At 42.8% G+C, this 27,487-nt stretch overlaps 1 protein-coding gene across 7 annotated transcripts in view; it reads right to left on the bottom strand.

Annotated features, from left to right (window-relative positions):
• The window catches only part of Gpld1 (glycosylphosphatidylinositol specific phospholipase D1), a 58,538-nt gene that overhangs the window by 30,885 nt on the left and 166 nt on the right, over positions 1–27,487 (bottom strand). Inside the window, exons 1-13 of one of the 7 annotated variants that reach the window (XM_027409322.2) lie at positions 27,385–27,479; positions 26,824–26,940; positions 22,381–22,432; positions 21,671–21,979; positions 17,419–17,474; positions 12,192–12,270; positions 8,985–9,082; positions 8,463–8,573; positions 7,283–7,331; positions 6,264–6,318; positions 2,491–2,598; positions 2,289–2,316; positions 2,067–2,206 (exon numbers count right to left, since the gene is read on the bottom strand). In XM_027409322.2, coding sequence (XP_027265123.1) covers positions 2,067–2,206; positions 2,289–2,316; positions 2,491–2,598; positions 6,264–6,318; positions 7,283–7,331; positions 8,463–8,573; positions 8,985–9,082; positions 12,192–12,270; positions 17,419–17,474; positions 21,671–21,767 — 821 coding nt within the window. In that variant the 5' untranslated portion in view covers positions 21,768–21,979; positions 22,381–22,432; positions 26,824–26,940; positions 27,385–27,479. Of the gene's footprint in view, positions 1–2,066; positions 2,207–2,288; positions 2,317–2,490; positions 2,599–6,263; positions 6,319–7,282; positions 7,332–8,462; positions 8,574–8,984; positions 9,083–12,191; positions 12,271–17,418; positions 17,475–21,670; positions 21,980–22,380; positions 22,433–26,823; positions 26,941–27,384; positions 27,480–27,487 lie in introns of those variants that run through there. The other 6 variants (XM_027409321.2, XM_027409325.2, XM_027409326.2 and 3 more) reach the window with 6 other exon arrangements.

The following is a 27,487-nucleotide window of genomic DNA, read 5'->3' as shown; positions in this document are numbered from 1 at the left end:
GGTTGCATATGGCAGAGAAGGGGCGGGGAAGAAATGGAGGTTACTCACTCGACTCTGACTAGGCATTCTGAGTTCTACCAATATAAACTCAACTTGCACCCAATAGCAATCATGATAATGGAGCCAGCGCTTAGTAAGTGCTTTCTGCATGTTAAACCCTGTGCACAAGGGTTCTCATTGACTCCTCAGAGCCTCATAAAGATGGAATGGTGAGTGTCCCCATTCAAAAGGAAATGAAGGCTTAGGGAGGTTTAGCAACTGGTGGAACAAAACTCAGTGATGAGAAGGAAATGTCTCCAATTCCAAACCCCACCCTTTCTACATCTAGGCTGGCATGCACCCAAAAACTCCCAGACAAACTGGGAAGATGAGTCAGTCAGTCAATCAGTCCTTGCAAACATGAGAACCTGTCTTTGATTCCCAGCACCCATGGCCTGGTATGGTGGCTTACAGAGTCAGGCAGACCTCTGAAGCTCGGTGGCCAGCCTATCTAGCTGCCTAGTGTAATCACCAAGCTCCGGATCAATGATCGGCCCTGTCTCAAAAAACAAGGTAGAGCCCTGCGGTGGTAGCGCATGCCTTTAATCCTAGCACTCGGGAGGCAGAGGCAGGCGGATCTCTGTGAGTTCGAGACCAGCCTAGTCTACAAGAGCTAGTTCCAGGACAGCCTCCAAAGCCACAGGGAAACCCTATTTCAGAAAAAAAAAAAAAAAAACAAGGTAGAGAGTATTTGAGGGATGGCCCTCTGCGTGTATACACACACACACACACACACACACACACACACACACACACACACACACACTCGCACACAAACTACACTGCAAAGGCTTAGGGATCTGACTTGAGATTTTGCTAATTATTAAAATAAAGTTTTAGAGCTGGGAAAATCAGTCAGAAATTAAAACACCTGCTGTGTAAGTGTGAGAACTAGAGTTCGGTTCCCCAGAACTCACATAAATGAAAGGTGGGTGTGGTGTTCAGAAGATGGAGATGGGAGATCTCCAAGTGAGCTAGCTAGTCAGACTATCTGCAATAAGGGAGCTTAAAATTCAGCAAGGGACTAAGTCACAAGGTATAATAACCGAGGAAGACACCCACATCAACCTCAGACCTTCACATGCATGCATGTGCACACACATGTAACCATGCATACACACATGAATGCACAGCACATACACACAAAAAGTCAAATTAAATAGGATTTATACTGGATTGCTAATCCCTACTAAGCCATAGGCTGAAGTCAATCTTAGCACCAAGGAGAATTTCGTTTCAAATCAACACTGTGTAATTATGATTAACAATGAATGAATACAGCAAAGGTTTTTAAGAACACATCACATAATCTTCTGGAGCTGCAAGCCTGTGGGCACTCCAACTTATCAACACCCACGCTCCGAGTTCCTGACCTGGAACCAGCTCTGGACAACAGCTTTTGTTCAAAGAACCTGCATCCCCACTGCTGGCTGTGCTGGCCCCGCTAAGCTCCTAGTGCTTCCCCTTCTCTGCAGGGGCAGCTGTGCCATTTGCCTACCTTCTTACCCCCAGCATCCCAGCAGCTCATCTGGGGCATCTGTGTGCCCAGGACTGATGATGTGTGGTTTCTCTGATCAACAGAGGCTCAGGGACCTAGAGACATTTAGTTCTTCTTAAAGACCTATTTCCTGTTTGCTCCTATTATGTTTGGTCTCCAAGTAGCTCTGGTCCCAAATATGACAAAGAGAAGGTGATAAGATCCCAGAAGGGGCTGAGCAGCAGTCCCACCTATCAAATTTCCTCCAGAACCTGTGCTTGACAAACCACCCACTGGTGATTTCGTTTGGAGGGATGGGGTAAGGGTGTATGGGATCACTACTCATTGACACCAAGTTCTGACATGTCTGCCTCTCTGTCCCTGCAATGTGAGAGGCATTCACCTGATGCCCCCCAGTTAGGTTTTAGAGTATCCATTGTTTTCTCTGTGAACCAGTTCAGACAACACTTCTGAGTTGTTTTCCTTTGAGTTTGGCCTCATCAGCTGAAAACGTGAGCATTACGTAGGGATGTAGCAAGGCAAAACTCACCTGGTCCCGTTCTCCAGCATAAAGCTGGTCAGACGGTAGATGTTCGTGGACCAGAATGCCATGTCATCCAGTCCTCCAAGGAAATACTCTTGGAACTGTTCCACCAGAAATGGGGACTTCATAGAGTATGTGGAATAGAGCTGCAGGGGGAGGCAGGAGGAGTAAGGCACTGCACTGTCTGCACAGTCCTTTAGCCAAGATTCAGAAAAAGCAGGTCTTTACCTTGGAAACAGCCAACATCTCCCCATGCCTGCAACATAAATAAGCATCTCCATGAGTTGCACTTTCTATAGAAAAGTGGAGCAAATAATGATGCCATGTGCATCTTCTGTCATGTAACTGCCTTCACAGCGCACCCCTGGAAAAGAGGTGCTCAGGAAACCCCCATAATTCAGCTGCAAGCTTCCCTCTGGCTTACACTTACATTTCCAAGAACTGAAGGTATGTGCAGTCAACAATGACATTTTCAGTGATGACTTTTCGACCATAGAGATTATCATAAATTCTCAGAAGATCTTTGATGGGCACGTACCTGAGAAGTGCATTCAAATGAAAGGAAGAGATACTTGGGTTCTGAAATTGAAGGTAACAGTAACAACTGCAGGAACTCCACAAGCCCCCGTTGTCCCATGATTGACTGTATAGCTCAGATATTCAACACTCTTTACCAGCATTGGTTATTTAACTCTGCCAATGACACCTGGCATTTTACATATATTTTATGTAAAACCCCATTTTACACAAAAGGAAACTAAGTCACTGGGACAGTGAGTAGTTTTCTCAGTGATTCAGAACAAAAATCTGGTGCTTCGGTCAAATATTTATGAAAAGACATTTAAATACCAGATATTACCAAGTGGAAAAAGAGTGTTCGATTCTGTGAACGCAAGGGTGTGTGTGTGTGTGTGTGTGTGTGTGTGTGTGTGTGTGTGTGTGTGTGTGTTTGGGGTTTTGAATAGTGTCTTACTGTGTAACCAAGCCTTGACTAGAACTCACTATGTATCCTAGGCTGTCCTCAGACTTGCAGTGGTCCTCCTGCATCAGCCTCCTGAGTGTTGGACTTAAAGGCATTAGCACCAGATATGGCTCCTCTCTCCAATGTGCTAATTTTAGATGCACAGGAGAAAACAACAGAACCCTAGGCCCAGCTTTTGGCTCACAGACATTAATTATTTTAGTTGGAAGGACAGCAATATCTGAAAATCAGATTTATAGTGTCATTTTATTTCAATTTCAAAATCCTCAGAATAAACAAGACTATAACAACCAATAAAATCCAATTTTGTTTTTGTTTTTGTTTTTTCGAGACAGGGTTTCTCTGTGGCTTTGGAGGCTGTCCTGGAACTAGCTTTTGTAGACTAGGCTGGTCTCGAACTCACTGAGATCCGTCTGCCTCTGCCTCCTGAGTGCTGGGACTGACCAACGACTGGCAAAATATCACCACAATTTATTTACTATGTAAACAGTGCTCTGCCTGTACACCAGGAGAGGGCATCAGATCTCATTATAGAGAGCTGTGAGCCACCATGTGGTTGCTGGGAATTGAACTCAGGACCTCTGGAAGAACAGCCAGTGCTCTTAACCTCTGAGCCATCTCTCCAGCCTCCAATTTTTATAAGATGAAACAAACAAAAAAGAAAAAGAAAGGATTTTTAAAAATGATTTATGTGTATTTACAAGAAAAAAAGGGATTAAGAAGTCTATTTTTAGCTTTTTAGAACACCTATGACCTCAATAAAAATGGTTTAACAGGCAAAAGAAAATAACAAAAAATATTTGTTCTAATGAGTCACTAAGCTAGCAAGAAAGTAAAAATAAAATAAAATAAAATAATTCCAAAGTCCAACCCAAATAGAAAGTAGAACCTTTGGATGGCAAGCAAGGAAAGCCAGCTTTACTCCGTTGGCATCTTCCGAACCTCAGAAGGTACAGGGTGGGAAGCAAGGAGATAAACATGGATATGTAGCCATCCATTGCAGCATGTTCAACCTGCTAGGAACCACACCCCCAAAGAAAACTCCCCAAGAAGCCATCAATTGTTAGTGACTCCTCAGTGATGAGTGGGAGCTCATGAGTGAGTACCTTCCTCCTCCATGCTGGAATGCTGACTGGCTTGAGCTTGTACAGCCAGTCACAGATGCTGGGAGTCTGTGAGTCCATTCGTCCTCAGCAGTCCTCCCACAGATGCTGGGAGTCTGTGAGTCCATTCGTCCTCAGCAGTCCTCCCACAGATGCTGGGAGTCTGTGAGTGCATTCGTCCTCAGCAGTTCTCCCCCACCTCTGACTCTTACAGTTTTTCTACTCCCTCTTCTGAGAAGGTCCCTGAGACCTGGAGTCGGGTGATATAGATGTCCCATGTATGACTAGTCACTTCACAGGCACTTACTCTCTCTACTTTGACCAGCTATGAGTTTCTGTATTAACCTTCATCTACTGCCCAAGCTGCTTCTCTGATGAGGACAAAGCTGTACTATAAGAATCAATAACCTTTCATTAAAATCACAAGTTTCTCCTGAAACACATCAACCTGATCCTAAATTTCATCTGAAGGAGCAAAGACAAAGGTACCTCTGAAGAAGAAAGATGTTTGAATGAGAATGCCCCCCCACAAGCTCATATACTTAAATGTTTGGTTCCTAGTTGTTGGGCAAAAGCCCACACCAGGCCCAGTGTCTGCCTCTCTGTCTCTCTCTCTTTTTGTCTTCTTGCCTACTGCTTGTAGATAAGATGCTAGCTCATGGACTCTGAGACTGTAAGCAAGCCCCCCATTAAATACTTTCTTTTATAAGTTACCTTGATCATGGTGTCTCTTCACAGTAATTCAATGATCACTAAGACAGAAGACAAATAGGAAGCTCTGCCCTTATAAAAGCAAAGCAGACACACAGCGAAGTCATGGGATGGAAAGAACCAGTGTTCTGAGAGACGGTCACTCAGACCAAGAGAAGAGAGAGGAAAACACACAGGAGCTGCCGCAGACCAGTGAGGAAAGAGTAGACTACTGAAACGTGGTTCTAGAACACTCAGCTACCTCTGTGGAAAAAATAATGTTCTATTTATACTTCATCTTATATAAAAATTCCCAGATAAATTAAATGTAGAAAATCTTTCTGCTCTTCCAGGAGACCCGGGTTTGGTTCCAGCACCCACATCAGACAACTCACAACTGCCTGTAACTCCAGTTCCAGGGGATCCAGTTCTCTTGTGGTCTCCAACATCACCTGCATGTATGTGTTACACATATAGGCAAGCAGGTACACACACATAAATAAAAATACATATTTTTAAAACCATAAATGTTAGCCAGGTGGTGGTGGCTCACGCCTTTAATCCTAGCCCTCGGGAGGCAGAGTCAGGCAGATCTCTGTGAGTTTGAGGCCATCCTGGTCTCCAGAGTGAGCGCCAGAATAGGCTCCAAAGCTACACAGAGAAACCCTGTCTTGAAAAACCAAAAACAAAAACAAAAAGACATCGGAGGCACACATAACTAAGCAGAATAGATATATAATACTGTGGATTAATAAATTCTGTTTGTCATCAGCCTATGTGAAAATACATACTACAAACTGCACAAAGATAATTGAAGAAATAATTTAACAAAATGATGAGAAATTAGAAACTATATATTCAAAACACTATTCAAAAACACTAACAAAACCCAGAACTAGTCACACAGGCCAATAACCCAGGCTTCTTGAGAGGCTGAGAAAGGAGGTCCCAAGGTCAAAACCTGCCTAGCCTATGAGTGAGTTCAAGGCTAACCTGAGAGGCTCAGTTAGACCCTGTCTTAAGAAAGAAAGAGGAGCAGGAGGAGGAGGAGTAGCAGGAGGAGGAGGAAGAGGATAAAGAGAAGGAGAAGGAGGAGCAGGAGGAGGAGGAGGAGGAGGAGGAGGAGGAGAGAGAAGAAGAAGAAGAAGAAGAAGAAGAAGAAGAAGAAGAAGAAGAAGAAGAAGAAGAAGAAGAAGAAGAAGAAGAAGAAGAAGCATCTAAGGACTTCTCTAGTAATAAAGTGGTTGCCTAGCATTTAGAAGACCCTGGGTTTAATATCTAGTAACAAGTGTGATATTACAGCAAGAACTAAAAAGGCAAACTAATGGGAAAATAGACTATAAAATAAAATAAAAAAACGTAAACCCAACAAGAGCCCATCATAAATGCCGTTTTGGCATCACATATTTAAAAGAACATTGGTCTTACCAGCGCCTTGAGAGATAATTAAAATTAAATTCAAACTGGCTCAACACATCTCCTCCTACGGCAAGAGAAACATATTTACAATCTGTGGGCTGATGACAAGACACTTCTTCCACATTCCCACAAACACAGTCCCACAAACCAGACATTTCCCATAGTTACTCTTTCTCTGTTTTGGGTCTGTCTTGAAGAAGAAAAAAAATCATCTTTGAAAAATCTTAGCTAATGAAACATATGAATTAAGAATCATTTGTATAATAAGACAATTCTATTTTCTATTGTTTGTTTATTTTAACAGGGTCTCACTGTGTAGTCCTGGCTGGCCTGGTGCTCTCTGTGTGCTTAATGCTGGCCTTCAATTTGCAGTAGTCCTCGTGTCTCACCTTCCCAAGTGCTGGGATTATAGGTATGTGTCACCACAGCCAGCTTTGAATTTATTTTACTTTAAGGAAAGATAGACCCTATAGGTCCTTTTAAATAAATACTAGTGTATATATAAAGAGAATTACCACAGGAAAAAAAGATAGGGTTCACCAAGTGTAAGAAAAACCACAGGTGACTCAGACTAAGTTATCGAATGGATTTTAATTCAATGTATAAGTGAAAAATTTTTCAATAACAACAACAAAATACATGTTTTTAACATGCCCATTTAGAAATGCATCTCTGTGTTGAATGAACTGTGCTATATTCTAAATGAACTTTAGCGTTACAATTAGAAAAATAACAATGTATAAGGTTGGCATGATGGCTCAGTAGGTAAAGGCACTTGCTATGTATGCCTGGTGACCTGAGTTCAATTCCCAGAACCCTCAGAAAGGAGGAAGGAACCTCCTTTGGCCTCACATGCACAATGCGGCTCAATGCACACGCGCGCGCACACACACACACACACACACACACACATACACACACACACACCATGCACATGAGAGCACACAGGCTCACACATATACACATACACATGCATCACACTGATAAAGAAAAGTAAGTAGCATATGAAAAAAGTGAATAAACAGTACCAAAATCACCAGCTGAATGAGCCTCAGAATAGGAGTCATGAAAATCAATCTGAGGAACAAAGAGAAGCACATGGTTAATGTCACAGACTGTGACCCAGAATGTCACCCCAAGCCAGACAAGCTGAGGGCAGGTGACAGCCTGACCCAGGGGACTGTGGAAGTGCATCTTGGCGGCTTGGTCTTCACACTAACATTCTCCTTTTTGCCTGTGTTGGCCATTGCGTTTGATAAAAAAAAAAAAAAAAAAAAAAAAAAAAAAGACTGCTACAGACAAGTGTGCCGTCCTGGCATGGGCAATGTCTCCAATGCAGTCCAAGATTACAGGTCCAATAGAATGGAATTAAGAGCAACTAAAGTGGGTGGAGGAGGGTAAGAAGGGACAAATATGAGCAAGGTACACTGACATATATATGAAAACATTATGATGAAACCCATTATCTTAGTGCTAACTAAAAATTCAATTAAAATGCAAAAAGCAGGCTGGCGTGGTGGTTCAGTGATGAAGAACACTGATTGCCCTTCCAAGAGAACCTGTGTTTGATCCACAACAACCACACGGTGGCTCACAACTGTCTGTAACTTCAGTCCCAGGGGGACCCGATAACCTCTTCTGGCCTCTGCAGGCATTGAATATATGTGGTGTACAGATACACAACATGCAGGCAAAACAGACAATCACATAAAATAAAGAATAAAATCTTAAAAAATGATAAAAGTCAAATAAAACAACTAATTGTAGGGTCATTCAGCTAAGTTATCAGGACAGGCTGCAATTCTGTTTGGGAGCTAGCAATGGTGAACAGAGACAAGTGGCAGGTATTCCCTTCCTTATTCAGACACAGCCCCAAAGACACTGCAGAGACATATCTGTCCCTGTTTCCAGCATATCAGTCCACTTTGTTTTCGTAGATGACTCTTCAGAGGTGATTACAATGAAAGGGATTAATTTAAAAAGACAAAACTCTGACCAGAAGCCACTTTGGATAAGAAGGCTTATTTCCACAGGATGTGTGAAGAACCCGAAGTTTTCCTTTCCTTAAAATAATCCAGTCTTGTTTGTAGAGCTGGGGATCAAACCCAGGGCTTTTCGTGTTCTAGCTCTGAGGTACCCTGCACCCCAGCCTGAGCCCAGTTTTGATCTGGGTGTGATGGTGGCACCCTCATGGCACTGTGTACTCACGGCTCCCATAGTCCTGAGGAATCCTTGTTCAATACCCAGGCTGTGCCAGCTGACGTCAGCGACCATGTGAGAGGTGATTCCAAACAAAAAAGCTACCAACTTCTCTGTGTCCTGGCAAAAAAGAAAATTCAAGTCTTATGTGTTGGGTTATGTCAACTCCCTGAAAGACTTTAACAAACATGAACTAATTTCCATTACTGAGACTTAACAAGGAATTAGAAGCTAATGGATTATATAGCTTCTAGTTACAGGAAAGTACATAGGATTTTCTGAAATGCTGTGCAGTGTCTTGGAAGGTTTTCAGATTCATTGTCATTGGAGCAAAATGACCAAGTGACAGTCTCCAGACTTTGCTCTGATAACTTTAAATATTGATTCGGGGTCTGCTGTGTCCCTGTTAGTGTGCAGGTCGAGTGAGAATTAGCTATCCCAGTCTGGGGATCAGAGATTCCAAATGGAGTGACTCCAACAGTGCTTGTCGGTGCAGCAGTGAACTGATGTAGGGTTGGAGGGCACGCCCACCTTCTCCCAGGGCAGAGGGTAGTTCTCCCGAATGTAATGAATGCTGGCATTAAGAAACGGAGTCCAGTGAGTCCTCTCAGATACATCATGGTATTTTCCTGAGAAAACAAAAAAGTGGAGCTGTGGAATCTAAAAAGTTGAGAACCTCCTCAAATTTCCCATGACCACCCACTGTCTTGCTAGACTCTTTCACTTTCCCTCCAATACCTCGTTTCCTCTGTTCTTCCTCCAAGGACACCTCATGAGCAGACAGACCGGAAGAGTCACTCAGAGGATACTTCCACAAAGATGTACCTATATTCCAACATCTTATCCCCTGTTACTCTTCTTTATTTATTTTATTATTGTTATTATTACATTTGTTTATAGTGTGCCAGTTTGTGTATACATACACTTCATCACAGCACTCATATAGACACCAGACAACAACTTCCAGGAGTCAGTTTTCTCCTTCCACTATGTGGGATCCAGGAATTGAATGCATTTATATTTATAGTATTTATAAATACAAGAAATGCCAAGCTTATCTGTCTGGAATCCTGAGCATAGGAGACAGTAGCACCTCAGCATTTCACTGGATGCCATCACCTTGACTCACTGAGCCAGCTCACACGCACCCTCCCCAATTATTCATTGGAAGTTACTTTTCTCTGCCATTCATCACATAGGAGAGTGTAAACTGACTTATGAAAACGTGGAAAGCCACGCATGGTGGCACACACTTGCAGTCAGAAGGTGGAGGCAGATGGAGGGAGATCAGGGCTTCAAGATCTTCTTCAGCTACATGGTGAGTTTGAGGCCATACCTGGGCTATACAAGACTTGATGACCTTGTCCACACTTCTCAGAACCATTGTTGTGTGCTTTGTCTATCTTGAAGTACACATTGAGCAGTGCTTCTTAAATTTAATGATCAAAATAGCCTTTTTTGCTTTCTCAGGTGTAATGTTTCAATGGACTGTCAGAATATCAAGGGACAATGGGGGTCCCTGAATGATACTTAGGGGATGGCATGTGAGAAATAGTAAGTTAGAGTTAAGAGCTATAACCCACAGGCAAAAACAACAGTATAGAGGAATGGCAGACTGAGAGGATGTGGTACTTTGAATGTGGTTGCCCCCCCCCATAATCTCATAGGGAGTGGCACTATTAGGAAGTGTGGCTTTGTTGGCATGGGCATGGCCTTGTTAGAGGAAGTGTGCCACTGTTGGGGCAGGCTATGAGGTTTTCCCATGCTCAGGATACTGCCCAGTGTCTCAGTCAACTTCCTATTGCCTACAAGACATAGGACCCTCGCTACATCTGCCTGCACACTGCCATGTTCTTCATTAGGATGATGATGGACTGAACCTCTGAAATGTAAGCAAGTCACCCCCATTAAATGTTTTCTTTATAAGAGTTGCCATGGTTATGGTGTCTCTTCACAGCAATTAAAAACCCTAACTAAGACAGAGAAAAACAGAAAGAAGTATTTATAAATACAAGAAATGCCAAGCTTATCTGTCTGGAATCCTGAGCATAGGAGACAGTAGCACCTCAGCATTTCACTGATGTTAAAGTGAGGGGGTGTCTGCAGGTGTCATACAGGGAAGTGAAACCCACAAAGAAGTAGGAATGAAAACCTGGTGCTGATAAACTTAGTCAAACTGGACCAGACTTCGGGGAGTCTAATAGCAGATAGTTTATTGCCAATGTATTTAAGCCAAGTACAACATGGGAAAAAAGTATCCTGATATTATACAATTCCCATTGCACAAGGAAATGTAATTACATTGAAACTCAATTCAGTGTACGTGTCATTTCCTCCAAGAAGATGGGTTCTAAAGATACATTAGCTATGTGAGCTTAATGGCCTAAGGGTCTGACTTGGTCTTGGTCATACAGATAGCATAGAGGCCATTTGGGCTATTAGCCACCTCTGGTCCTGATTGTGAAAGTCTGGAGGAGCCTCTGGCTATAAAGGTCACTTAGGTCACAGTTATAAGAGCTTGCCATGGCCTGGCCCAACAGATAACACAGATCAGCAGGCAGTTAATCATTTTCGATTCTCAGCTTTCTGGGTGGAAGAACAGGTTTTTCATCTTTCCCATTGGAAAGACAACCCTGTATGCTTAACACTTCTGGTTTCTCTGGAGCTCTGTGGGCTCAAGGTCCTTTGTGTTGTGCTCCCAACATCAAATGCCATCACTAGATTGTTAAGAAATGGGATTTAAATCAATAGATAATCCTGAGGCACCAGAAATGGTTTCCATGGTGACCTGATGACCCAATGAAATGGAAAACCATCCCTGCAGATCTCTTTCCACCCACTTCCACCCTGCATTGTGATTCCAACAGTACCTGCTTCCGCCAGGTTCTTTGTGCCCTGGCTTGGGTTGGGTTTGATGGGGTTGGGATTTGCCAAAGGACAGAATCAATTAGGAGATGAGAGAAAAGGAAGACATGGGAGGTCTGGGTATTACAATCTTAGTTCCTCTGCTGTAGGCTCAAAGTGGGCTGGCTATGACGCTTAGCTACAAATTCCACTCCTGTCAAGTGGCCCTCTCCATGAAGGTCTCTCACCATAATGCAGTAACCACTCCCCTGCACTGCCCCTGGTGACTCCTTACACCTGTCCACACCTTCAGGAACGGTGCTCTCATTAAGTCCCCCCACTGGGCAGTGGTCTCGTTGATACCAAGAACAACCCAGAAAGGAGGTTGCTGTGGGGCAGACACAAAACTGAGACTGTAGATAACCTTTTGAAAATCACAGGGGGTGGGCAGGGGTGCATTGCCACAGAGCAATAAGCAAGCAGAGACATCTAGACCAGGTATCACCAGAAAGCAAAAGTTCCAGAATTTCTATACCCAAGCAGAGAAGTCATTGATGAACAACCATTTTACATGTGTGTGTTTATATATAAAGTTGTATTTTATTTTTAATTATGTACATGCCTTTGTCTGTGTATAATGTACATGTGAGTGCATGTGCCTGTAGAGGCCGGGAAAAGGTGTCAGACCCCCCTGGAGCCCAAGTTACCGGTAATTAAGTATGAGCCACCTAACATGGATGCTAGGAACCAAAAGCCCATCTTCTGCAAGAGAAGTATACACTTTTAACCACTGAGCTGTCTCTCCAGCCCATGATATATATATATATTTAAAAGTCAAAGCCAATCCAGTTTACCAGTAAATGAGGCATCATTACTCTAAAAACCCTCCCTTACCTCTTTTGCAGATGCTAGGGTAAAAGGCATCAGGAAACACAGTCCCCGCCTGATACGCGTCCTGGTGTTCTAAGAGCAGCTGAGGAACAAGAGAATGTAGAAATTAGAGGGCTGGAACCAGCAAGCTGGAAGAAGTCATCCCTATGCTTTTCTAGCTATGAGAGACTAGACCTACACTGGACCAGGGCAGAATGAAGAGGAAAGACAGACAGGAGTGACTAAATGTTAAAAGCTCATGCATATTTTACCAGAATACAGTATAAATCATATATAACTTCAGGGTCTTTCCTAGGTAACAGGCTAGTTTAGAAAGTAGCAAAAACTGTTTAAATTTTACCATCTTTCATTTTCTATTTTTGTTTCTCTAATGTAGTAGAATCCCCCTATGTCTATTTTGAGTTCTTATTTCTTTATGTGTTTTGGTTTTCTGATGATACTAGGTCTCCTGTAGCCCAGCTGGTCTGAACTTGCTATATAGCCAAAGATGACCTCGAACTCCTAAGCCTTCTGCCTCTATCTCCAGAGTGCTGGGGTTGCAGGCTTATACCAACCACCATTCCTGGCTTTCCATAAGACTATTCAGCTGATTCAAAATTGGTTTAGGACAAGACTTTCAGTGATTACAGTCAAATAAGAAAAATATACATGCACACACACACACACACACACACACACACACACACACACACACACAAGTGGTTGGTGATATACACCTTTAATCCCAACATTTGGGGTGTAGAGGCAGGAGGATCTTTGTGAGTTCAAGGCCAGCCTGGTCTACAGAGTGAGTTCAAGGTCAGCCAGGGCTACATAGAGAAATCCTGTCTGGAAACACACACATTTATACATGTATTTGTGATTTAACACAAATGTATAGGTGGCAACAACAAACTGCTGTGTGCATGTGCAAGGTTATATCCCGTGGGCTTTAGTTCTTCTTTCCCTCCCTCCCTCCCTCCCTCCCTCCCTCCCTCCCTCCCTCTCCCTCCCTCCCTCCCTCCTGTCCCCTGTGCTTTAGAGAGTTACAAAAACAGTTTCCCTTTGAAAATGATGTAATGCCAGGTGCACTCCTTTAATCCCAGCACTCGGGAGGCAGAGGCAGGTGGATCTCTGTGAGTTCGAGACCAGCCTGTTCTATAAGAGCTAGATCCAGAACAGCCTGCAAAGCCACAGAGAAACCCTGTCTCGAAGAACCAAAAAAGAAGAAGAAAGAAGAAGAAGAAGAAGAAGAAGAAGAAGAAGAAGAAGAAGAAGAAGAAGAAGAAGAAGAAGAAGAAGAAGAAGAAGAAGGGAAAGAAAGAAAGAAAGAAAGAAAGAAAGAAAGAAAGAAAGAAGAGAGAGAGAGGAAATGATGAGACAATGGATAGCAGGGTTTTTCTCTAGAATGTCTTTATTGAACTCAGTCAGTTCTTTGTTGACTCTTATGGCATAGCAAGCTCAGGCTATAGGCTAAGAAACAGAGACTGACTCTCCAGAGCGCTTGGGATAGCCCCAGCTCTGCCATAGAGCTCTCCTACTTCTCCCACTAGCTTGGAAGCCTGTGGGTTCTCTGCAGCAGAGATGCAGGGGCTCCTAGTGGAACACCAGCATCCAATTGCTCACAGGCAGAGCACAGGACATCAGGTTCACCAAGAGCATGGGCTGGGGTTACAAGGGTCTGTTACTAGTGCTCAAGATGGATCTGCATTTGCCAAAATAAATTGACTGTGTTGAAGTCTGTTGACTCTGCAGCTAACCTGCAGGACAGTGGCTGTGACAACAGGCACATGGGCAGTTTTCAGTACCATCGTTTTGCATGTTGCTCCTGGAGACCTTTCTAGACATTTCTAGACACTGCTGGAGCTGTACTTCTGACTCTCACACAGGGGTGACAGCCAGTTCCTTCACTCCTGGCCTTTAATCCCTCTCTATCTAAGCTAGATCAAAGAGCTTCTGCAAAGGGACGGTGAAGGACACAATCCAGTCAAGTTTGGTGGTACAACTGTTTTCTTTCTCTTTCCTTTTATTAAAAAAATTTTATGTATTATTATTATGCGTGTGTGCATGTGTGTGCCTCTGTGTGTGTGTGTGTGTGTGTGTGTGTGTGTGTGCGTGCGCGCGCACGCACACACACACACACACACACACACACACGCACACGCGCATGTGTACATTCACCTGTGTGGATGAATGTGTGCCATAGCACACATATGGAGGTCAGCGGGCAGCTTTCAGGAAAAAGTTCCTTCCATCCCCATGGATTCTGGGGCTCAAACCCTGGTCATCAGCTTTGATACAGAGTACCTTTACCCACTGAAGCATCTCACCAGCCACAGAATTGGATGTCTGCCACTTAAAAATCATAAATAATAAGCTTTAGAGACAGTTCAGTGGTTAAAGGTTCTTGCTGCTGTTCCAAAGGACCAGAGTTCAATTTCCACTACCCCCATCAGGAAGCTCACAATTGCCTGTAACTCCAGCTCCAAGGGATCTGACACTCTCTTATAGCCTCCACAGGCACATGCTTACATGTGGCACACACACACACACACATACATACATACATACATACATACATACACATATACACATAAATTTTAAAAAGGCATAAAGAATCTTATCAGCTTCTGGTTTAGGAGCTTAGTGTGTGTTAAGCCTTTGTTACATACCAAGGGAAAGGTAATCCTGATAATAAACCATTATCAGACATAGGCTATTAACAGATGAGGTAATAGAAAAATTTCTACTCTCTTGAAATATATTGAACCTTATTAATAAATTAATAATTGAAAGGCCAAGTTAAACCTGGAACAAAATACTCTTTTGTGAGACAGGGTCACTTATAACCTTGGCTTGCTTTGAACTCACTATATAATCAAGGGAGACCTTGAACTGATCCTTCTGCCTCAGCCTCTCAAGTGTTGGAATGGCAGGCGTTTACCACTCTGCCCAACCCAATTTTGCTTATCTACCAAACTGGAAAGGGTGAAAAGAATAAGAAAGCAAACCATAAAAGCAAAACCTCTATCAAATCTGAATATTTATCAGATTTTTCCAGTAAAACACAAGAGGAACTAAGGCTGGGTTTGTGGGTTGTGTGCGTGCTCGTGTGTGAGTGTATGTGTATACTATGAAGTACATATACATGAGTGTGGATTTTGTTCACGCTTCCTGTCACATACCTTCCTCCAAATGTGGAATATAAAAACTAGAATTTCCCTGCCCAGGCAGGTCCCAGAATCTCTAACTTTAAAGGTGGGGATGTTTTGGCCTGAGTCTGACCCTAAAAAATGCTTGCCTTACCCTATCTTATAGGGAAGGACAGTTGAGCAACCTGAGCATCTGCTGGACTTCCCCACCCAGGCAAGGAACGTTAAATCAAACCCCTTGATGCTGTTGTCCAGCGTCAGCCCACACAATGACACCTCCATAGAATTCCAGAGGACAAGGTACATTTTATGGACAGCTGGGCACAAGGAAGCTTGAAGGAATACAAACAATACCTCATCCTGAGCCAAAGAGATGGCACGCACCTCCCTCCAAAACACATACAAGATAGATAAATAAATACAATTTAAAAATCTTATTTAAGAAGCTCATTGTGGAACTAGGAGGGGGCCAGCTCCAACTCAATATGGAGGAAGTGCTTGTGTCCAGGACCTTTCCAGAACTTGCTGCATGCTATAAGAGCCAGCATCACATTTTAGGTTTTAATTAATTGACCTTAGAGATCCATGAAACAAAAAGATGCCTCTGATCTGCAAGCCCCTTGGCCAAGGACAGATGGTGCCTGAAATGCTGGAGGCTCTTGTTTATGGGAGATAACAAGCCACGTGTTTTTCACTCCTCTAAACAAGTGTGTTTGACCCATCTGCACCGGATGTGCTTGATCACATGTGGGCGGGAGTTTCACAGGCTGGAAATAAATCAGGAATGTATGCTTGTACCTGATTGAATATAGGCTGGAGGTACATCAGGATGTATGCTTCCCCTGACAGGACCTGATGGGAGATACTTAAGCTGCTGCAAAACTTGATTCTGGGCCTTTTTTTTTTTTTTTCTGGGAAACCAGAGATGCACCTGGCCAGTATTTAATTAAAGCTTGCTTCAAATTTGGCTTTAAACTGTGGTAGTGGTCTTATACTCAGTTGGTGGGATTAACAACGCCTGTCTGTCCACCTTCCTTTCTTTTTACACTTAGTTACTTGTGTGTGTGCCATAGTCCATATGTAGAAGTCAGAGAGCAACTTTCTGAAGTGTTTTTTTTCCTTCCACTGTCTGGAATCTAGGTATCAGACACTCAGGTTGGCAGGTTGGCAGCAAGCACCTTTACCTGCTGAGCCATCTCATCAGACCAATGGTCTCAGTCAGTTCTGGTGTCAAAAGAAAATGCCAACCACTGTTATCAATGCCAGTCTTACGACTCATCTTTGCCATAGAATGTTATGTATATTATTATTATTATTATTATTATTATTATTATTATTATACAACTAGTAACAATGTATATGGACACATATGGTTAAACTGACTTGAGGATGGACACAAGTGACCCATCATATAGTCCTACAGGTGGGAGGAGACACAGCAATAGTACACTTCTTCATAAAGATCTCTGGCTTCTGAGTTCAAGCTGCAGCTACAACTCTTATTTAGAACAGGCATGGCCCTGGGTTCAGTTTCCAGCAATACACTCTAGTCACACACACACACACACACACACCACAGAGAGAGAGAGAGAGAGAGAGAGAGAGAGAGAGAGAGAGAGAGAGACTCTTCCTGCTCCCCTGAGGATAAAGATGTGGACAACATATAGTGATAAAAAGTAGAAAAGAATGAGTAATTTCTCTCAAGGATGACCTTTAATTTATAAGAAAAAAATCATATAAAAATTATTTCAAGGACCAGGGATGTAGCTCACTGGGAATGCTATTGCCTAGCATGCACAAGGCCCTGGATTCTGTAGCAAATATTGCAAAAAGCAAAGAAACAACATGTCTTCAAATTATGAATTATATTATTTACATATTTAAATTTAAAAATATTTAAAACTTAAATTGATAGATATATTCGTATACATACATATATAATGCCTGAGTGGCACTGAAAGGGGATGTGTACTTTTAATTATAACATTAGTTTTATAAAGACATAAGGACAACACTTAGGATTAAAGATCTGTTTAGACCTGTGTTTGACACCCACAGAGGGAAATGTATGTACAATCAGCAGAAATCCAGCTCCGTACCTCTTTGTAGTTAATGTGTCCGTCTTGAAGCTGAAGAAACTCCAGAGCCCTGTGTCCTGAAAGAAATCAATATCATATGAGCTAAGTTCAACTGTACTTACCAGAGAACATTTTTAAAAGATTTCTTTTTAAAGTGTGTGTGTGTGTGTGTGTGTGTGTGTGTGTGTGTGTGTGTGTGTGTGTGTGCATGTGTGTTTATATGCACATGAGTGCAGTTGTCCATGGAAGCTAGGAGAGATCATGGGATCCCCTGGAGCTGGAGCTACACACATTTGTGAGCCCCCCAGCATGGGTGCCAGAAGTGAGCTTGGGTCCCCTGTAAGAGCAAGAAGAACTTTGACCTAATGATCTCTAGCCCTGTAGAGATCATTTTTTGAGGAAAATATATTTTTTTATTTGTAAACTATGGAGAAAACTGGAAATAATAAGTAACATTGTACTCATTTGAGGTTTTATTTAGGCATAACTGCTTTGCTTTGCTTTGCTTTGTTTGCTTGTTTGTTTGTTTGTGACAGGGTCTCTCTGTGTAGCCCTGACAGTCATGGGACTCTCTAGACCACGATGGCCTTGAACTCCCTGAAATCCACCTGTCTCCTCCCACATGCTAGGATTAAAAGCATCCTTCACCATGCCTGACTAAGGCATAATTGTTTCAAAAATATTTATATTATCAGGATACATTTAAATTTTCTGCTTAACTATGACCTTGGACAAATTACCTAACACTGTAGATCTCATTTCCCTCCTCTGTGAAGTGAAAACAAAATTACAGGTAGGCTGAGAAAACCACAGAAAATAAATACTAAATGAAGACACAGTAATAGTCATTTGGGAGGAACTTGGGAAACAGAAACTGTCACAGCATTTGCCTCAGACTGAGTAGATAAACCAATAGTCTCCAAGTGTATTTCATGATTGAAATATTTTGGAAGGACAAGGTTACCTCAGAAATCTGCCTATTCCATAATACCCCCCCAGCCACACACACACACACACACACACAGAGAGAGAGAGAGAGAGAGAGAGAGAGAGAGAGAGAGAGAGAGAGAGAGAGAGATCCAACAGGTTGACATAAATATCAATCTTCCACTCAGGCCTCACACAAGAAATGAAAAAAATGAACCAGCTGTACCATCTAAGTTGTTGGTAAATATAAGGTGGAATTTCAGTTGCCTTTTACATGAAAAATTTTAGAATTTGTGCAGGTTCTATTTCATGCATATCTGTAAACCTCAATCATTGTTGTAAAAAAGGGTTTCACTCTGTAACACAAGCTGGCCTGGAACTCACAATTATCCTCCTGCCTCTGCTGCCTCTTTGCTGGGACTACAAGTATAAGCCACCACAACCTGATTAGATATTTTTAAATATCCATTAGGACTTACCTATCCATTAGGAACCAACACAAAAACTCCAAGGTTTTTTTTTGTTTTACTCCAAGGATGTTTTTTAAAAAAATTTGTTTGCTTTGCATTTTTTTATTAATTTATTTTTTACATTCCAATCCCAGTCGCCCCTTCCACCTCTCCTTCCGGTCACCCCACTTCCCCCTCACCTCCCATCTGCTCCTCAGAGAGGGTAAGGCCTCCCCTAGGAAGTCTACTAAATCAGTCCATCATCTCGGTGATGCAGGACCAAGGCACCTCTCCACCCCCCACACCCCTGTGTCTAGGCTGGGCAAGGTATCTCTCCATATAGAATGGGCTCCACTAAGACAGTTTGTGCATTAGAGTTAGATCTTGGATCCATTGCCAGTGGCCTCATATACTGTCCCAGTCACACCATTGTCACCTATACTAAGGGAGTCTAGTTCTGTCTTATGCAGGTTCCCCATTTGTTAGACCTGAGTCAGTGATCTCTCACTCACTTGGGTCAGCTGATTCTGTGGGTTTCCCCATCATGGTCTTGACTCCTTTATTCATATTATCGATCCTCTGTCATTTCTATTGTTGCTAGGAGCTTGGCTCAATGACTAGCTGTGGATTTCTGCATCTGCTTCCATCTGTCTTACTCCAAGGATTTTTTTTTAAGTTATTTTCATTTACATGTCTTCCCTTTGAGCTTCTGTCACTTGGAAGCTCCTTCAGAATTCATTAGCTTTCTCTCTCCCAGTTTAATGGGGCACACAGGTACCGTGGGTTCCTCAGAACCACACGGCTGGTTTACAGCAGGACTGTCTAATAGCTGAGGTCTGTGTCCCTTTGTCATTGGTTCCTGACTATCTTTCGGCAGTGATGTTTAATAAAAAGAATGGCAGACTCACTGTCAAGACACAAGTGAGACTGAAACAGCAAGATCCATTTCTTCATCTGCAAATAAAACTACCTGTGTCTCTTTATACTGGTAACTGTGATCTTGGGGTCCTGCCTGCCAAGGCTCAGAATCCACATCTACTTCACACTGGTAAATTTCCCTAGTGTATCTGTAACCTTGTCACTCTCTGTAACTGATAGAGATAGCAAAAGAATGAAATAGTATCATCTTTATTGAAATAAAAGAAAGCCCAGAATATTAAATCTACCTAAAATTAATCTTAAAATTGCTATAAATACACTGCTATTTGATTGTATTATGAATTGTCTTACACTCTCCACATGCTAAAAAATTTCATAAATACATTCATAAGAGAGATCCACACACATGCTTAGGATGGTGGCTATGTAAAGTGAGCATTTTAATTGGCTTATCAACATGTCACATCACATACCTTAAATTTATACCATTTTTTTATCAAGTATACCGTAACAAAGCTAGAAAAAGTAAGTCTAAAAACACCTCCTCTTTTTATTAATCTAAATCTACTATCTTTACCCTAGTTTTATTTCTATTGCTGAAATAAAAACCATGACAAAAACCAACTTGGGGAGGAAAGGTTTTATTGGCTTACACACCCCAGTCACAGCCCTTTCTTGAGGGAAATCTAGGCAGAAACTGAAAGCAGGAGCCTGGAGACAGGGCCTGAAGCAGAGACCCTGGAGGAACACTGCTTACTGGCTTGCTTGCTCATAGCTTGCTCAGCCTGCTTATTTATACACCCAGACTTCTCCTGCCCACAGTGAACTGAGCCTCCCCCATCAATCATGAATCAAGGAAATGTCCCACAGACTTATCTATGGTCTAATCTGATGAAGGCAATTCCTCAGTTGAGACTCCCTGTTCCCAGAATTGTCTAGTTGACAATAACTAGCCAGCGCTAGATAACGAGTATACTCCAGATAACTCTGCCTCTGCCCTTAAGGTCAGATACACTGCAGTGTGTGACCTTCCCTGCAGTGTGTGACCTTCCCTGCAGAACTCTTAATGCTAAGCTGGGCTTATAGATATTAGCAACCACTCAGCTTCACCAGGTGCCTTAACCTCCCTGAAGCCAAGCACCTTAATGCCAATAGGTAGTACTTAACCCATGGGAAATAATTTAGGTCAGTGATGAAAATTAGGGTGACCTTAAAGCTCAAATGATGTGTCATATGCATAAGAGCCATTAACAGCCACTTGATTCAGAGAACAATTCTATGGCCACACTTGGCCCTTTACATCTATTGGAAATGCCTGTCTTTGGAAGTATAGAAGCAACAAATATAATCTCACACTCCTGCCATAAGCATCCACTTCCATTCTCTTCTAGTTCTGTGACTTTCTTACTGTCCCCAGCCAGGAACACCCAGTGGCCTAACATAAAGGACCTCAGCTCTGTCACCCGCCTATCCCTCCATCAAGCCCACCTGCCATTTCCTAGCTCTGGACCCTTTCAATCTTGTCTCTCTTCTCCACTGTCAGGCCACTTCCCACAGCAGGGAGAGTTGTGCCAATATGTGGAGTAGAATTTCAATCTCTTCCTTAAGCTTACTGGTAGATTCTTGACCTTTTAATAACACACAAAGAGGGGTAGAGAGATGGCTCAGTTGTAAAGGGTACATACTGCTCTGGACAGGGGCATAATTTGGTCACCAGCACCCATGTGGTATAGCTCATAATTGCCAAAATTCCAGCTCCAGAAGGATCTGATGCCTTTGACCTCTGAAGGCACCTGCACTCATGTGCACACACCTACACACAAAAAAATTAAAATTAATAATCTTTAAAAACTAACACAAAGGGCCAGGAATGGTGCAGAACACTCAAACCCCAGCCCTCAGGAAAGGTGGGAAGATGGCCAGCTTGTTCTACACAGTGAGCTCCAAGTTAGCCAGAACTACATCAGGAGATCCTGTCTCTAAAACAGACAGACAGATACATCAGGCCCAGTACTTACCTATTTCTACATGTGTTGAGAGACCACAAGATGAACTTCTCGAGCAGAAAAAAGACAGCAGGAGCAGCAGGCCAGACCACAGCCTGCCAGTAGGCATGTTGTCATCTCTTCCCAGCTGCTCTGCTAATGTAGAAACAATCCAAGCTGTAGTCAAACTATGATTCCAAAATCCAGGCGCAGACTCGGTGTATTCCCTCTACACAGGTTACTGACACAGGAAACCAAGCCTTGTTTCAAAATAGTCCTGTTTTCCAATAAAGTCAATGGATCAACCCACAGTTTAGCTTTCCCAGAATAGCAAACGGACACCTGGGAGGGGAGAGAAAGCAATCTGCTTAGATCTTAGATCAAACCTCTTGCTAGAGGCACTTTATCATCCCAGCCACCCAGATTTTCCCTCAACACACAACTGGCCTGGCAAACCAGACTTGCCTTCAATTTGCTTTCTAAATAAGATATTCACCTGTGCCAATTGATGGTCATTCTATTACACTGCCACCTGATCCAAGGGCAGCATCTTGAGCATCCTCTGCTCAAACTTGAGTTTCCTCATCCTCCCAAGCCACAAGAGCATGCTGGGAAAGCTTTTATGGTGATCACCTAGAACCGGCTTCTCTCTTTGTATTTGGCAACAGATACTGACACTTCTCTGTGTTACACAACCCCAGCCACTCCTGGCCTTCTACTCTGGCTCTTCCAACAGGACTTACCTGAGATGTGTTGCAAGGAAGGATTCCTGCAGCCCAAAGATACTGACTGCACCTGGAAGGTGGAGGAAGGAAGCAGATTACGGATAAGAGACAAGGGTCTGGACAATGCTTGGTTCAGAACATACTCATCATGAAGTAGCCAATCAGCAACAGGAAGAACAAGGGAAGCCATTCAGGTTATTCGTGGACATAAATGGTGGTGATCTTAACACCCAGATGATGCATTGTAAAGGCAGAAAGCAGTAGAGTGCTTCCAAAGGACTCGGGGAAACAGTATTCATTCTCAGGCTAAGAAAGGGGAAGAGATGAATGAACAAAAGACAGAATAATTTGAGTCGGCTGTCTGCCAGGCAGAGTTTGTTTTGTAATCTTAACTCAACCCCATTCAAACCCAGGAAATGAATTCTGTAGTTCTCCGCACCTAGGGGCACTGGGGCTGACTGCTTCTAGCTACTTTTTAGGCCACAGGCTAGAAGTTGGGTTTTTTTGTTTTGTTTTTAATTTGGCTAGCAGGGTGTTTATAAACTTACACCACTTTGCTTGCTTTTGGTTTTGTCAATGAGATCTGTGTATGCCAAAATGCTCTGACCTCATTATGTAGCCAAGGATGACCTTAAATGCCAGATTCTCCTGCTTGTACCTCCCAGTGTTCCTACTGTAGGTATGAGCCAGCATACCTAACCAGACTAACTTTCTTTTAAATTCACAAATAAATCTAGAATTTTAGCTCTCTGTACAAAACAAAATAAAATCCCAAAAACTGACCTCCTGACCCAACATCCCTCCATGATATGACAATCAACCAAAGTGGGAACCAGTTGTCCCTTCAACAAATGTGCCCTCCTCTGTGTCCTCTTGTCCTAAGAGGCTGAGACAGGATGACTTACAGGAGTTTGAGACTATCCTGGACTACACTGAAATCTTTTCTTCAAAACAGGGCTGGCAAGATGATTCAGTGTATAAAGGCACTTGCTGCCAAGCCTGATGACCTGAGCTCATCGACATGGAGGAAGAACAGAATCGATTCCCCACTCACATACACAAGTAAATAAGTGTAATGGAAATCTTAAAAAAAAGATAGCAGAAAGAGGGCTACCAAGGGTCACCAGGAAAAAATCTTGCCTAAAAGGGAGAAGCAGATATCAGAAAACCAAGTCACACAAAAGCACCAGACAAAGAAGTGGGTCCTGCTACTAACCAATACTAATCCCAAACTTCTTGTGTACTTTATGCATTTCAAATTTATAAGGACTATATTTATTATTGCAATAAAAAGGAAGGAATTCCTCACAGTACAATGTGATGGTTGTATGATAATATTGTTTGGAGTTTTTATGAAGTTTGTGTTATTTTGTAACCATGAAAACAGGATCACATATTTCTCTTAAAACTATACTTTAAGGGAAGGCTAAACCATAGTTCTCAGTATCAAAATGAAAGAAAAAAAAACTATCTGAGGGCTGGAGAGATGGCTCAGACGTTAAGAGCACTGACTGCTCTTCCAGGGGTCCTGAGGTCAATTCCCAGCAACCACATGGTGGCTCACAACCATCTGTAATGAGATCTGGTGCCCTGTTCTGGACGGCAGGCAAACATGCAGACAGAACCCTGTATACATAATAAATAAATAAATCTTAAAAAAAAAAGAAAGAAAGAAAACTATCTGAAATGCCGAGGAGATGCTTAGTCATTAAAGAGCACGAGGACCCGAGTTCTCATCCTTACCATCATGTAAAAGGCAGGCATAGTAATGGGCATCCGTATCCCCAATGCTGGGGAGGCAGAGGGAGGCAAATCGCAGAAATCCATTGGTCAGCTAGCCTAATTAAGTCAGCTAGCTCTAGGCTCAATGAAAGACCATGTGCAAGTTATTAAAATATGCTTCTGCTTCCCTGTGATTCAGAGACAGTAATAGTTTCCACTTAGGAGCCATTGAGAACATCAGATGGGTTAATATAGAATGCACTTTTAATGGAGATTAGTATTCAGTAAGTGCAATATATGTTCACAACTATATTCAGGGAAAAAAACTTTCCCACTCAAATTTACCATGGATTTTTGTTGTTTTTCCATGTTAGTTTTGTTTGATTTTTGTAGTGGAGAGGATCAAATCCTTAATTCTAGGCAAATGTCTTACCACTGAGGTACAACCCAAACCCATTTATTGATTTATTTTTAATCAAGAAGAAGACTTTGCATCTTTGCATTCAGATAGTCAGTATAAGATCATTTCTAAAATTTTAAATATGAATATAAAGCAGAATTGAATGAAGCCTTTGAAATGAAATCAGGTCTCCATGTGGAGATAAATGAGGTAAAATATTTTTAATAAGGCACACATGTAGTTTAGGCTGTTCTCAAACTCCCTATGTAGCCGTTATGCCTTTCTTTCTTTCTTTCTTTCTTTCTTTCTTTCTTTCTTTCTTTCTTTTTTAGTGTGTGTGTGTGTGTGTGTGTGTGTGTGTGTGTACATTTGTGAGTGTGAATGCAGGTGCACCTGTGGAGGTCAGATGACAAGTTTCAGGACACACACACACACACACACACACACACACAAACTTTTTTGAGGCATGGTCCCTCTTGAGGCAGGTCTACTTCTCTGAGTATTCCAGGCTAACCAGGGCTTCCAGATGGTTCATCTGTCTTCACCTCCAATAGAAGTGATGGGATTACAGAATCCTCCTTTTCACATGGTTCTGGAGGTTGAATTTGGGTCATTAGGCTTCTGAGGCAAGCCCTTTTACCCATGGGCCATCTTCCCAGCCCTTACTTTGAATTCTCAGTCTCTTTGCCTCTACCTCCCTGTGATGGGAATGCAAGCATGAGCCACCAGGCCCGGCTTTAGGGATAATTTTAGTGTCCAGACTAGAGCAGCTCATTTCTCCAGTCACTATCATTACCGGGCCATGATAGCAGCTGGAGAAGAGGGTGGACAAAGCCAGGAACTGGGGCCTTAGAGACAGCTCAGCAGGTAAAGGTGCTTGCTGCCAAGCCTGGGGACCTAAGTCCAATCCCTGGGACTCACATGGTAGGAGAGAATTAAATCTGGCACACCCCTCTCTTCTGCACAAACAAATAAGTTTTAAAAGCCAGGAACTGGAAACTAATGGTGCCCAGGAACATAAGGAGAAAAGGGCAGATCCTGGCCTCCTGGGACATTTCTCCTATGGGTCCTAAGTGAACATACCTACCCAAGATCTGGGAGACACTGGAAAGTAAGCTGGGAGGCTGGAAGAATTGTTCCCACTCCAAATGGGAGCTTGCTGGGGGGCACAAAGCAGTATGGGAAGTGGGGAGTACCACTTCACAGATTAGAGAGATTATTGCCTTGGTGAGCTCCTTCTTCCTTCATCAGATAAGTAAATGATGATTTTACTACCGAATTGGTGTGAAGATTAATATAGCAAGATTATACCTAAATTGGGTTTTCTTTTTCCTCCTCACTTTAAAAGAAATAAACGCCGAGAGTGATAGGATCATAGGTATTGCTGCTATGGTTCCTGGCGGGCAAGACATCTGGGAAGGGGAGTAGGAAGGGCTTCAAACAGCTTCTCAAGCCAGGGGTGGTGACACATGCCTATAACCCTAGCACTTGGAAGACTGATGATGTGGACTTGCTGAGTTCAAGGCCAGCCTGGGCTACATAGTGCCTTTGAGGTCAGCTTTGGTTACAGAAATAAATCCTGTTTTGTATTTCTGGTTTGTTTTTTTAAAGTCAGAGAGAGGGATGATGGGGGGAGAGGAGGGAGGGAGGGAGAGAGAGAGAGAGGATATGAATAAATTCTGGACTAGAAACTAAAATCCATAGGTGATTGCAAGTTTGGGGCCTACAGTGATTAAGACCTGATCTGAAGGAGATAGAACGGGCTGTCAGCAGCTCCCCCTACAGACATCAGGCATCCAGGCCAGCTTGTGATAGCCACCCAAGGCCATCCTTCTCTTGACCCCTTCTCTCCCCAATTCCCTCAATAAAATGCGGGACAAAATAGTAAACAAACACAGGCACAGACATGTGCACACCCACCTGCACACACAATTAAATGCTGCTATTATGACTTCTGCCAAATGTGTCTAGTACAAGGCCAGAGGCTCTGACTCAGCAGAAGACAAAGTCAACAAGTTAAAAGAACATTGTAGAATTTTGCAAATACAGTTTCCTAACTGGGGCATGTAGCACTTGCCTGTAATCCCAGAGCTCTATGAAGGAAGGCTGCAAGATGTAGGTCTTCCTTCCACTAGGGTACATAGTAACATTTTCTCAATAATAATAGTAATTATTATCAATACCTTTTTAAACTAAAGAACCTACATGCTCTAGAAAGGCACACAAAACACTCTCATGCAATCTATAGTAACTATCCATGAGAAAATGTTAAGTCTTGGGATCTTAAAATAATACACAGGGTTGAGTTGCATTTGACCCCACAAATTCTGAGCACAGACCTGCTATTTCTTTTATCCAAATTAACTTGGAATTACTTGTTGCTGTGAAGTTACAGGTGTAAGGGGAGGATGGAGATGCTGTTTAAGGTGATCGAGCTATATTCAATCCTCACACTCCTGTTGACATAAACAAACAAACAAACAGGGTCTCATATGTAGTCCTGGTTGACCTTGAACTCACTGAGAACCTCCTACCTCTGCCTCCTAAAGGCTGGGATTAAAGTCATGGGCCTTGATTGTTTCCAGTTACTAGTTGGCCAGACTTTGGCCTTGCTAGCTACTAGACCTACAGCAGCTAGGACATTCAGCATCCAAATCTACTCGCAAATGCCCACCAGAGGAAATATGCCCAAAAGCATGCAAGAAGAATCCCGAAGGAGCCTCACTTCGTCCCTGGTTGAATAGTTGCCCCAAATCCCAGTGCTCAGGAGCTCTCTGCTCCAAGTTCGTGAAAGGGGATATGAAGAAAAGCATGCAAGAGGCAGATTACTGAGCTGGACTTCTCCCTTCATTGACCAGTGGTCCCCAACCCCAGTGTTCAGGAGCCGCGGTGTGTGGAACCTCGATTTTGGCCTTGGTGCCATCTCCACACCGAGCGCAGATTGCCGGGGCTGAGGACAGAAGGTTCTTCTGTAACAGTTAAGGCCTAAAAAATAACAGGAGA

This window comes from Cricetulus griseus, chromosome 3, assembly GCF_003668045.3.
Source record: "Cricetulus griseus strain 17A/GY chromosome 3, alternate assembly CriGri-PICRH-1.0, whole genome shotgun sequence".
Classification (NCBI taxonomy): Eukaryota; Metazoa; Chordata; class Mammalia; order Rodentia; family Cricetidae; genus Cricetulus; species Cricetulus griseus.
Note: the sequence above shows the minus strand (reverse complement) of the source record. Positions and strands in the feature narration are given on the sequence as shown.